The following is a 13148-nucleotide window of genomic DNA, read 5'->3' on the forward strand; positions in this document are numbered from 1 at the left end:
TATTTCAGAATTCCCTATTGTCTCTGTAGGCTCTTTGGGTTCCCTTCTGAGCCACTTAAACATTTTATAGGTTCCCTCATTAATACACGAGTTTAATAAAATCTCTGATGTGTGTTCACTTTATATATCCGAACAAAAGTCATGATTATACCCTCTTCTAAAACTTTTTTTAACACTTCCTAGGGTTACTCTGAAGACCAAGTGGGTTAATGCATGTACAATCTTGAGAGTGTGCTTGGCACACAGAAGCACGAAGTGTTCGTGAGGATTGTTCTTATCTATAATATGCACTCAGTTCACTGTGATGTCACTATTAAGGTCTTTTTCCTGTGTTAGACTCCACTTCTCTCTACAGTGTGAGGCCCATTAGGACAGGACCTTTGTAACTCCAGCACAGAGAACAGCAGAACCAAACTCTAAGAAAGAACAGAGTAGGGGCACCTGGGTGGCTCCGTTGGTTAAGCATCCAACTTCAGCTTGGGTCATGATCTCATAGTCTGTGAGTTCGAGCCCCTCATTGGGCTCTGTGCTGATAGCTCAGAGCCTAGAGCCTGCTTGGATTCTGTGTCTCCCCCTCTCTCTGCCCCTCCCTGCCTCATGCTCTCTCTTCCTCTCTCAAAAATAAATGAACATTAAAAAATTTTAAAAAAAAGAAAGAAAGAACACAGTCAATAGATTAGTTGGATATAACAGGGATTGGCCTTTTGGGGGGGTGGTAAAGGACTAGATAGTTAATATCGTAGATTCCATAGGTCAAACACTGTCACACCTACTCAACTCTGCTGTTGTGATATGAAAGCGTCACAGACATTACCTAAAAAAATGAGTGTGACTGTATTACAAAAAAACTTTATCCACAGACACTGAAACTTGAATTTAATATAATTTTCACATGACATGAAGTATTCTTCTGATTTTTTGACCACTTAAAAATGTAAACAACCATTTTTAGCTTGAGGGCCATAGGAAAGCAGGCAGTGGGCCAGATTTGGCCTCAGGCCATCTTTTGCCTGAATTAGATAACAGGTACTTGAAGGGCGAGAATTATGCCTATTCACACCACCTTTAATCTGGTCCTTGTCATGTAATAGATGTTCGAAAAATATTGAATTAAGTAACAAAGGCTTAAAGGCAAAAGGGAGGCATTTTAGGAGAGTAACTTGCTAAATCGTTTCAGAAATATTCAATCTGTAGTGATGACAGGCTGATGGCTGGCTTGGCCAAGCCCGTCCTGTGGTGGCAGTGACTAGTCCCAACTGCACCAACCAAGTCCTTTATCATAATCAGTCTTAACTGAAATCTTAAGTGACTCCAATGGTTTTTACACCCTGCCTGTAAACTGCCTTAAATTCTTCTTTAGAACAAAATGGAAATAAGTCTAAATAATATCTACTGATCAAAAAAATGGGACCAGAATCACATTACAGGATGCCTTCTCCAGAGAAGCTAGAAAAACTGTCAGACTATCTTATATTGGCAGGGGTCAATTTCATAGAGCAGAATTAGGAATTTTCCAGAATTAGGAAAATGGCAGATCGGAGGCCAAAAGCACAGATAGGCCCAGAATTTGATCCACCTACATAATTGAAACGGACCCAGCTGGAATCTACAGATGCTGCCTGCTTTGCCTCTCGGTGCACATGCCTCCCTCCCCCTCAGTCTTACCGTCTCCCATATAGAACAAAAGCATTTGCCTCCAGCCAAGTGAACTCTGTCCTCCCTGAAGACCACAAGTCCATGAACACTGAGGTACTAAAGGTATACACACATAGGTACAGCTGTATTTCTGTTTATGATTTGATTTCATTTACGGCTCAGGCAAATGTTAATTTGGATGGTGGACTTTCAAACAAGAATTCCATAAAAAGCATTTTTCAGTGTATAACTATGACCAAATGAATTAGGAGAACGACTGTGTCAGGAGAACAGATCTGGAATAGGAAGGAAATCTGAACAGAAATTGGAAAAGAGCTCAAGTTTAAGTGACACATTTAAAATATTAGTATACCTACACACATATGCAGGGTTAAAAAGAACACGAAGTCACAGAGTGAGTCTGAACTCCCGGTATTTTATAGGTGATGAAAGGGGTCCATGGTATTATGGTGACTGTCCAGAGCCCCACCACAGAGGCCAGGTCTGGCACCCAGCTCTCTTCTCAACCAGACTCGGGTGCTTTGCAAAGAAGATGCAGGGAAGAAAAGGAAAGGGGTCTTTCTTTCATCTATGGCAAATCATCATACATCGATTTGTAGCTTTAAAAAATGTACTAAGGTAATATACCTTATTGGAAAAGAGGTGGCCCACGATACCACCACTCAGCTATAACCACAGTAATGCTTGTTTCTAAGGTGGGGTGAAGAGCTCTTAGTCCTTCCTTGTCCCTTTGTGGAACATACCACAAAAGTACAATAATGCTTGAAAAAAGAAGGGGAAACCCTGGGGAATACAAGGGAGAAAGAAATGGATTAAGCTTCCCCCATCGGCACCTACCCGGGACTTGGCACATAGTGAATGCTCAGTAAACACTCAGACCCTCTTGGAACCCCGTAACGGTAGGATAAGAAATAGGGAAGGGGAGAAGTAGAAAGCTAATGACAAGAGAAGGAAGAAACGTCTAAAGAATCCTTGCAACTTGCCTATAAATCTAAAATTATTCCAAACTGGGTTTAAAATCTTTAGAGACGCTGGTGGTTATTTCAATAAATATTCCAATTGACCCATTATTTCACCATTCCTCTGGAATTCTCTGATTTCCACCTGTGTGACATTGTGCTGAAACTTCTTGGTTTTTTCCTTAGACCTATTTCGCTGACTCAAACTCCCGGATTCAACTTCAAATTTTATCACACTTCTAAAAACATCTGGTAACTTCATGACTTAGTCACTTATTCGCTGAACACAAGCATCCTAATTGCTTGTGTTATTCACTTGAAGAATGGCATTCATGGTAACAGAAAAATCACCCAAATCTGGTCAAGATTTTGATAATTTACTGCTTATGTACACATTTATAATTTTGAACTAGGGGCGCCTGGGTGGCTTAGTCGGTTAAGTGTCCGACTTCAGCTCAGGTCATGATCTCAAAGTTTGTGAGTTCAAGCCCTGCGTCGGGCTCTGTGGTGACAGCTCAGAGCCTGGAGCCTGCTTTGGATTGTCTCCCTCTCTCTCTGCCCCTCCCCTGCTTGCACTCTGTCTCTCTCTCAAAAATAAATAAACATTAAAAAAATTAAAAAAATATAATTTAGACTTGAACTGTGCAAACGGAGTTTAGGATAAGAACTTGTAATCAGGGAGAAGTCTTGCTTCTAACAGAGGGGGTTTCATTTTTTTGGACCTGGGTCAGGTTAGCTTGTAGTACTGGTAGCAAAACAGAAATGGGGCTTTGAACCTAAGGAGCCTGCCCTCTGCTGCCATGGAGGAGGGAGCATTCAGGACGGTGGGGATTGTGGAAAGCAGAGAATTTTGCTGTCATTCTTTTTCCAAATAGGTTTTAGTTTTTAGAGCACTTTTAGGCTTGGAGGCTTTTATTCTTTATCCCCCCCAACTTCCTCTTTTCTTTCCCTCTCAACCGAGCATTAGGAAGGAAATTTTATTATGTCCTCTTTTCTGAACGCAGCTTCATGTTCCTGTTCTAGTTTTGACTTCTTCAAGTTACTATAAACCGTGGTTGTTGGTTACTGAGTGTTCTAACCCTGTAGCTTACTTTTAAGAGATGGACATTGCAGTTGTAAGTTCTTTTTTGCTCCCACAAAACACGTGACTGATTCCACACACACACACACACACACCCCTTCCCCATAACCTGCAGTTAGTGGCTTTCAAAATTTCAAGTTGTCTTTGGTTTTGTTTCGTTTTGTTGTTTTAACTTTTCAGACTGTCAAACTAAGTCATTTAAAATTGCAAGCCAGTGCACCTATGTGTAGGTGAAATACAAGTTCCACAGCTCGGTGCTTCCCTTCACTGTTCATTCTTACAACGAGCATTCTTTTCTGGTTTCTATTTCACATCCTCCCAAATGGGTTTTGACTCGCAGTTGGAGTGGAGCCCCCCAGTGACCATTCATACACATTTGCACTGGAAGCTGCTGCAGGAAATAGGCTATTTTAGACCTCTTATTTTTTTGCCGAAAGCTAGTAATGTTACAAAGATCAATTGAAAGGGCAAAGGAAAAAAAATGTGTCTGGAAAAACCAGAACTTTATAAATGACAAATTACAGTAAATGCCACCCTTGCGGTGGAATCTCAGGCACGTTCTTCATTGCGCGGCACCTTGAGGTCTGGTCTGTCTGGACTCTTAAGATTTTTGTAAAATATGGTGACTATGCCTGAATACATCAAATTAGCCAACTGCGCTGTCACTTTTGATGTCTGGAACAAAAAATTCCTACGTTTATAGAATGTCTTACGGTTGAATACTTGTGATTATGAGTTTGCACATCTTGAGAACTCAACACATTTTGGCAATGGAATTTTTCTCAGAAAGGCAAGATGATACAGGCTGGCTGTCTCCACAGGGTGCACAACCCAACGCCTGAGTCCGTGGGCATGGTGCCCTGGAACTGTTCAGCACAGGTCAGCTTGAGTCATGGGCGTGATGGGGACAGTGGTTGTAATACACTCTTGGGAGATGCTTGGAGGATAAAACCCGACCTCATCCTGCAGACAAAACCAAGGCCTAGATTGGAGCAGTTGGCCTGAGAAAATGAGCACAAACCTGGATATTGGCTTGGGACTTGGGCCCAGGCCTTTTCCCTTCCTGTGTGATGTGGGCTGGCGCTCACCTCTCTGAACGCTGCGGCCACAGTGGACGCTGAAAACAGCCCCTGAGACCCACCAACTTGTGGCAAGTCCACTATTGTCCGTACATCTGAAGACAGGCCTTTCCAGAACGATTTTGAAAGGGAAACCGGGAGACCTTTTGCCTTCTAAGTCAGCACTTTGGGCAGACCTGTGAAATCAGAAATCAGAGGAAGGGACCTGCTAGCATTCTCAGTCCAAAGGAGGGGGTTGAGGCCTGACTCAATGCAGTTGACAAAAACCGGGACTAGGACCCATGGTTCCCTCTCCCATGCCAAGCTCTTTCTGCAAAGCCAGGATGCCCGAGAGGTAGAACTGGAGTTCCGTTTTCCTGTAACAGTGCCTTTCCAATACAGTAACCAATTATACATCTCTGACTAGGTTTCACGTTGTCACACTCTTGAACTGTGGGGACACTATGCAACAGCTTCTCTGACATCCGCTGAAATATTCCCACTTGAGATAAGGAAAGGACGAAAAAATTCATTTGGTGAATAGAAAGTCATCCTCTGCACTCTTGAAGGGTACGTTCCAAAGTGTCCCCCAACATGGAGTTGGCCTTGAGGATGGGATTTGAGATCAGAGACCTGGGTTCTCATGCCAACTCCACCTTCCAGTTAACTCCTTCGTGGCCAGTGTTCTTCAACCTCATTTTCCCCATCGGTTAAAAAAAAAAATTCCACTGGCATGGAATTGTTGACGTGACATGTTTGTAAAGGCACCTATCTGGTGCACAGAGGACTCAAATGTCACTTATCTTTTCCTTTAAATTAGCTAAAAAGTGAAATTGTTAACTGAATTCTATCTTTGGTCTGTTCTTGCATAATATATATTCCCACGAAGACCCACATATTCTGCTGAAGGAAAACTAGAGATCAGAGATCTATCATTTCACAGCTGGTACAGGTGTGTGTATGGGGGGTGCATGGGAGAGGGCTTGGAACAGCCTGTGGTACCAACAGCGGCTTCCATTCCCATTTCATTGCTCAATCACCCCAACTCTGGGATGTGTCTTCGGCGAATCCTCCACACTTCTACTTCCTATTAACCTCAAATAAAAGAACAAAGTTAGGTAACTGAAGTTTCTGAAGCCTTGTTAGAGATGTCTCATAGCAAAATCATTTGGCTGTAAGGGGGGAGTCTCCATTGGAAATGTTCATCGACTCCAAGTGTTAGGTGATAATGATCACTATCCCTTAAGGGCCCAAGGGCCAGGCACTATGTGTGCATTCCTACAGAGTCCTCACCTCCTCTTCGGGAGGTGGCAACCCATTATCCCTAGTTAGGAAAACTGAAGCTCAGGCAGGTGACATAAGGGAGAGGCTGGATCTAAAGCCAGTCTGAGCCAAGTGTTGGTCTACATGGCCTGGTGCTCCACACGATTTGTGTGTCCTTCCCAATACATTGTCTCTCCTCCCGGACTCCTTCAGCACTTGGTGGTTGCCACAGCACGTAAGAGTTCCATGCCCTCTTGTCCTGTTTTGGGGGGTTAGATTTATCTGTAAGCACCATTGTGTCCCCATCCTCAGGCACCTTAGATAAGATAACCTACAAGTCACAACCGGGCAAAGAAATGTAGATTAGGAATGGCTTTCTGCTGGGAAAGAAATTTTAATCGGCATATCACTTATATTTCAGTGAACTTGCAGTCAAATGTGAAAACAACTCTTTTGCCAACCAGCTGTGGAAACTTTGCACGGTTCACTTTGAACTCTGCAGAGGCAGCAAGTATTTATTTGGTAAATACTTATTTGGTAAATGCATGCAGAAAAGAGGCATTTTGTTTGGTCTTCATATACCTATAAACTTAGAAAATGCCTACATTATCCAAACATGAGAGGTCTTGTATTTAAAGAGCTTGAAAAGGACGAAGTGACAATTTTGTCGCCCATTTTGAGTGCTGCACAATCTTGGCCACATTTCTCCCCAGGCCTGTTTCTATAAATGCAAAAGGACTTAAGTCGGTAGACTGTTTTTTCATACTTCGACCACCAGCCATAGCAAGAAATTAGTTTTTCGTCATGACCTAGTACACACACTTCTGAAACAGATTTCACGAAACACTACTTACCCTGGTGTGATTCCTTACTTCCTGTCGTGGATTCTCTTACGAAAATATGGATTGTCACTCACTAAAATGATCCCATGATCCCCCTATTTGCAAAAGTGTGAAAACAACTTTTGGTCTGATGTTACCTAAGAATAAAATTCTGTAAGAGTAGAAAGGTAATTTTCATCTTATTCTTCCCAAGAATTCTTAGAAAATGATGAGATTTCTACTGTCACCAGCACTTAGCGAAAGCCAGTGCCGCCTCCTGCCGGTTCAGGAGCACACTAGTGGGAAACCTTCCTTTTAGGAAGGAACTTCATAGGCTGTGATGTGTTAGATGCGGCCAACGGTAAGAAAGTGACAGTGTTCTGACCCTTCGCAGTGGTTCCCCACCAGGTTGTGAAGTGCAGCCGTAAGCAGCCTTTTCATTGATCTTCTCCGGCAATCAAACTCATGAAATGTCCTGCCCAGTCCCCCTACCCCTGTAAGCAGAGAGCGGCGTGGCCAGTACTGAAAAAGTTTTTCCTGGTGTTAACCTAGAAGAAACCTAAAACGTCCACTATTTTCTGTGCGCTCTCCTGCAACGTTTGCACACTTCTGGCTTTATCCTATGTCCTCCGAGGAGTCAGAGAGCTGAGTTGACTTCGGTACATAGGACTTGAAAAATGCCAGGGCCGGCAGGCAGTCTCTAAGCAAAACTAAGCAGCACTCAATTAAAAACTTTGTTTGCACAGATGTGAAGGCATGGAAATTTATACGGCAAGGTCTGAATTCCAAAGTTTGTTTTAATTACGCACCCCACCAAATGCATAAAATTTCATGAAATGAGTGTAGTGAAAATGTCATCTTGTCTATTTTTAGACTGAAATATGGAGCTCTTAAAAAAGCAATGCTGTCAGAAATGTTCACGCTCGGGGAGAAAATGACTTATAACCGGGGGAAAACATTCACACACCCAGCTCTAACAGTGGTAAACAGTTTTTATTCAGGCAATGAAACATGGAAAAAATATATTAGTAATCATTATAATCATTTCATTTGTGTGAGTATAACTTTTACAAATATTTACCTGACATATAAAAGGGGAAGTACTGTGCATATAAAATTTATGTAGATGATTATTCCACACGACACGATCCTGACAGCAGTAGTCAGTGCAGCGTTCACGCCTCCTGACAAGAGGTTCCTCACACACTTCCCGGCACCCGAGGGGGCGTAGCGGAAGCAGATGGGCAGCTGACATGTACTTGTTGGCACGTGAGTACAAATGGGCATCTACTGGCAAACACACGCTTGCTAATGGCGACACCGACAAGCTTACTGCTACCCGTGAGGTTTATAAAGGAAGGCCTGGATCCTGTCCCCGGGCGTGAGAAGGGGCTGGGAAGAAGCTGCGGGGTGGTTGGGAACGCAGGATGCCCTGTATCTGGACAGGGGGTGGGGTCAGTTCAAATCTTCGTATGTCCACGTGGAAGTTCTTCACAGAGCATCGGTTTAACAATGTGACTGGGGCAGACCTTGTGTATTTCAGATACCACTAAAAGGCAGAGGGGGACAAAGTGACACCTTCATGGCCCTAGAGTGAAGAATGGATACAGGGAAGGTTCAAGCCACACCTCAGCTGTGCCTGGCCTCCTCCAGATGGGTTAAAGCATTATTCAGACTGCCACAGGCTGGCATCACATGGGCCATCTCCATATTAGAACTATAACCAGGATCTATATACCTATATATCTATATGTAATAGCTGTAACCATATTATAGTTAATAAAGTCATTCCTTAGGAATCTTGTTTGTCCAAATCTAACTGCATGCTAAGAGGCACAGAAATGGGATCGCATTTGGACGAAGAACTACGGAAAGTGCAATCTTTAGTCTCCAGAATGCTAGCTCTGGGCACAAGGGAGTGGGTCTTCACTGGAAATGCTGCCGTTACAGTACCTTCCAGAGGAGACCCTCAGAGAGAAGTTGTCTAGTGTATCAGTTCTTTTTACCTTTACTGTGTGGGAGACCAAGGTTTCAGTGATACACTGCTCTTCATAAAACCACTGGAATCTGGAGGCCAGTCAAACCTTTTTGGACAGAAGTCTCCTCAAAATACTATGTTATTAAAATCTTTACAGAAGATGACTTCTTAGACCTTTGGCTTGGCATTCTGGGATTCCCAGACTATATTTACTCTTTAATAAGCAAAGAATAATCTGCTATCTTTTACATTCTTCAGAATATATACATCTTTACTTTAAAATCCTTTGCCTGAAACATTTAATCTTTCAACACCCAGTTTCTCTCTTCCCAACAAGAGGCTAAAGTAAGAACCCCAAGTCCAAGAGTAAGCTTGCACGGTCACAGAAAGACTACAGGGGCAGCAGTCACGTGTAATTCAGGCCATGGCTGCCAGTCGTAGTGAAGAACCAAAGGAAATTAAAGGGAGCGTTAGAGCTTTTACTTCACTAAAAAAGGATGTGCTGAATCACCTCCAACCACAGCACACAAGACTTACTGATGCTTGCTCTTCAAAACTCCATTCTGAGCTCGCAGAGCCACCAACAGGCCTCCTGTTACCTTTACTTAAAATGAGCGCTTTACTCTGGCTGCTCAATCAGCCCAGGAACATTTGGGGCACTTTATGCTCCCCATTTATAAACAGGGCTAATTCGGGGCTGTCTCATAAATAGCTAAGTATCTGTGTGAGGATCGTACAAAGTGTGGGACAGGTAGAAAGGTAACTGGCTGGAAATCAAATTCAAATTGAGCTAGGCTCCAGGACGAAACACGAATCTCCCCTTGGATTCCATATCATTCTGGAAGGCTGCCAGATCCTCAGAGGTTTTCACTATCATGTGCTTCTGCACTTCCTAATTTGGGCTGGGTCTGAAGAAACTAGAAACCATGTGAGAAAACTGGGCTTCTCAATATTTCCAGAACAAAAGGTTTGGGCAGGTCACTGGCTTCCAGGAGGTTCTCCAAATAAAGTAAATCTCAGGAGGTCTGACTGTAACTGACTAGCCAACCAAGTGACAAACTGTTTGGTCTGTCTTACACTAAATCTTCCCGTTAAAATACTTCTAGATAAAGACTATCTATCCACATTTTGGCAAAGTCAAAAACAAGAAATGGCTCTGGGTCCAGAGTCTCAACAAGGTCGATCACCTAGTACTCCCAAAGCTATTTGGGACAGCAGCTTCCCTTCACCTCTGCTTCCCACTCTTGTGACAAGATTTACTACCTCCTACCCAACAAGTAATGGCCCTCACATGCTTTGAAGCAAAGCTCTAGGCTAAACTCTTACTCTCCAAAATTTTGAAAGGTTCTTTTTTTTTGCTTTTGCTTATTTTTAAAGAGAAACAAACATAACTTCTTTCAGCTCAGGATATTCTCTTGATTTGCCAGCTCCATTTTTATTCTTGTTGGAGAATATCCATCTATTAAATGAGAAGGAAGAACATTCCCTTGTACTGGCTGTGGCCGAGAGGACAGCAGCAAAAGTTACTTGACCAGGGCCTTTCGTAATCCTTATGCAGCAACTTCACCCACTGGGGTTTCTTTACGGGGTCTCTTCCGCCAGCATGCTAGGGAAGGATTGTCGTCACCTTGGTTTTAACACACAGCTACTTTTTAAATATGCACATGAAGCCTAAATGGAGGACCATGGATTTAGAATGGAGACCACTATAAGCCTTTCATGCTTAAAACAGATCCATACAAAACAAATAAACATGGCTGTCTCACCAAAACACAGCAGTAAAAAGGTTTAGCAACGTTCCTTTCTGCAAAATGCACAATTTCCCTAGGAGCAGAGGACTGGCAGCAGAAACCACTTCCAGCAACTGGAGACACGAGCAGTCCATGGGCACTATGACCGTGTGCAGAGACCACATGGAACTGCTTTCAAAGCCCACATGATTGTCAAGTCACTTCTCCAACCACAGATCATTTCTGCTGTTCTTGTTTTGTACAAAATATTAAGACAATAGGCTTTAGAATACAGCCTAAGCACCAAATACGATAAATGCATATCGGTAAGACGTGACTTCTAGCTTTAAAGGACACTACTGACCTCCCTGGGGCTGAAGATTGCACCCATGTGAACAGTACACGGCTAAAGAAAAAATGCATGTTCGAAGATCTATAGAGGTTCTCCACGAGGCACAATTTGTTGCGGAAGTTGGATCATGCAAGAGTTTTACAAGAAAGGTACGAAAACTTACTTGTACGGAATAGAGTGCGTATCACCGTGAAGAGAGTGTAAGATTAAGACAACAAGAGTGCTTTAAAACACTGCATGGATTTGGTTTTGCCTACCACATGGAGGGGAGTTCACCGGCATCACGGGGAAAATTTCCATCTTGGGTTTAAAGGCCCCCACTCCGTGACCCAAGTGCAGGAAGAGCTTGAGGAGTTTGGTTTTGAGTGCAGCTCTGCTCCCGCACTCCTCTGCTCTGGGACTCAATGCTCTTCGTTCAACAATATCCCCAACATGATTTTTGGAGTGGCTCACATGATTTTTATAGCCTGTTTTGTTAAAAATTCTACCATCTAAGTTTGAAAGGATTTTTTTGCCTTAAAATTTTTTTTGAAGAACAACACAACACACTTGTGAAAAACTGCTTCTTCACCTTCTAACTGCTACCGCGGCTACAGTTACCTTTTCACTAAAGAAGATCACCTAAGCCTTTTTTTTTTTTACAAGTAGACTTTCTTTGTATATTTCAAATAGCAAGATGATAAATAAAGAGTAAATGTTGATTTTGAAGCAACAAACAGAAGCAGAGGAGACTGAACTGCTTTGGGACCAACTCGCCAAACCCCAGCTTTGAGGGATTCCTGCCTGCCAGGGCCACTTGCCGTGTGGTCTGAGGACTGACCCCAAAGGGGCCGCACCTATCAAGGCCAAGGAGGGTCCCAATACCAAGACAATGAAACACTGGCAAAAAGTCTCCCCCAGATGTAAAACCTGAGTCTGGGGTCTTTATACCTACCATTCCCTAAATTCTGAGGTTGGCACTCTAGGCCACAATTCTATTTCAAGATAGGGTTATACATTTATGGAAATACGGTCTTCTGTGGAGAAGCTCTTATTTGACTATGCTTCAGAGAAAAAAGAGCAGCATATGTAAACGTGTGTGTGTGTGTGCGTGTATAAACGGGTACTCAGAGTCCCTTCTTGCTTATAAACCAGAAATAACAATAGGCCAAATTATTTCCCCAAATAAAACCACTAATGTTGAACATTAAATTTCAAAGATGAAATAAATAGGTCACCAAAAAACTCAGACAGGTGGTGGACAGAGATGAGCCCAAGTAGTAGGCACAAAATCCCAAATTTAACGAGCTTGGAAAAGAAAAGAAGACTTTTAAATGGACTAAAGATGATAGAGAAATCATGACCCTAAACTTAGCAGCCCGTCTGACTGAACCTGTCAGCGGACGGCGGTCAGACGCCCCTCCTTCCGGGCCTGTGCGATACTCCAGGGATCCTTCCAGGGCTGTTGTGTCGGCAGCAAAGCAGGACAGGCAGCAGTAGGCATGTGCTTTTTTAAAGTTTTTTTTTTTTTTTTTTTTTTCTCTGCAAAGGGGCAATTTTTCCTGGATAAGGCAAGATAACTGTGGTTAAGAGAGAAGCAGCCAAATGCAGACCTGCTGAGCTAACGAGGGGGAGACTCAGTCAGTCTTTCCCAACTTCGCAATCAGCTCATCACAGATTTTCGTTAGTTCTTCTATTTCTTGGTTCTGAAAGACAAATGACATGGTGCTGTAGGCCACTTTGCATCCTGAGATCAAGGTAATTACACCCAAATAGTCCCAAGACTGGCCACACTTTGCCTAGACATCCTGACTCAGTGGTTGGTAACTTTCCTATGTCAGAGACCCTTTAAAGAAAGGGAACCTTGTCCCCTGAAAAATGTTCGTGTCGTGTTCATAAAGTCATGCTTCAGTTGAGTAGGGGATGAGGGTGACCACCGGCCCTCTGCAGCTTGCCCATAATTGTCTCAGTTCCCCAATTCTCTTGTTATCATGGGAATTACCTGTGATACTTGGTAAAAACACAAGTATTCTGGAGTCTGAGTAATCCCAGGGAACACTGTCTAGGGGTTAGCAGACCTCAAGATCGAAACCCTCGCCCTAGCTGAAGGGATGCCATACACGTGAGCACATAACTGGAGACACAGGAAGAAAAACACTAGAGGACACACAAAAAATGAAGTCTAAGAATCACAGAGTAGCGAGAAATAGGGACCTGATTTTTATTTACCTACAGCAGAATTTCTCAACTGCGGCACCACCGGCATTTTGG

At 43.1% G+C, this 13148-nt stretch overlaps 1 protein-coding gene across 14 annotated transcripts in view; it reads right to left on the reverse strand.

Moving 5' to 3' along the window:
- Nucleotides 1–7812: 7812 nt before the first annotated feature.
- TACC1 (transforming acidic coiled-coil containing protein 1) overlaps nt 7813–13148 on the reverse strand; it is a 120591-nt gene continuing 115255 nt past the window's right edge. For all 14 annotated transcript variants that reach the window (XM_019440740.2, XM_019440744.2, XM_019440745.2 and 11 more), the window contains one exon: nt 7813–12583. In XM_019440740.2, the coding sequence (XP_019296285.2) occupies nt 12515–12583 (69 nt within the window). In that variant the 3' untranslated portion in view covers nt 7813–12514. The remainder of the gene's footprint in view (nt 12584–13148) is intronic.

Source organism: Panthera pardus, unplaced genomic scaffold (assembly GCF_024362965.1).
Source record: "Panthera pardus isolate Hobbes unplaced genomic scaffold, ASM2436296v1 HiC_scaffold_13, whole genome shotgun sequence".
In the NCBI taxonomy this organism is placed as follows: domain Eukaryota; kingdom Metazoa; phylum Chordata; class Mammalia; order Carnivora; family Felidae; genus Panthera; species Panthera pardus.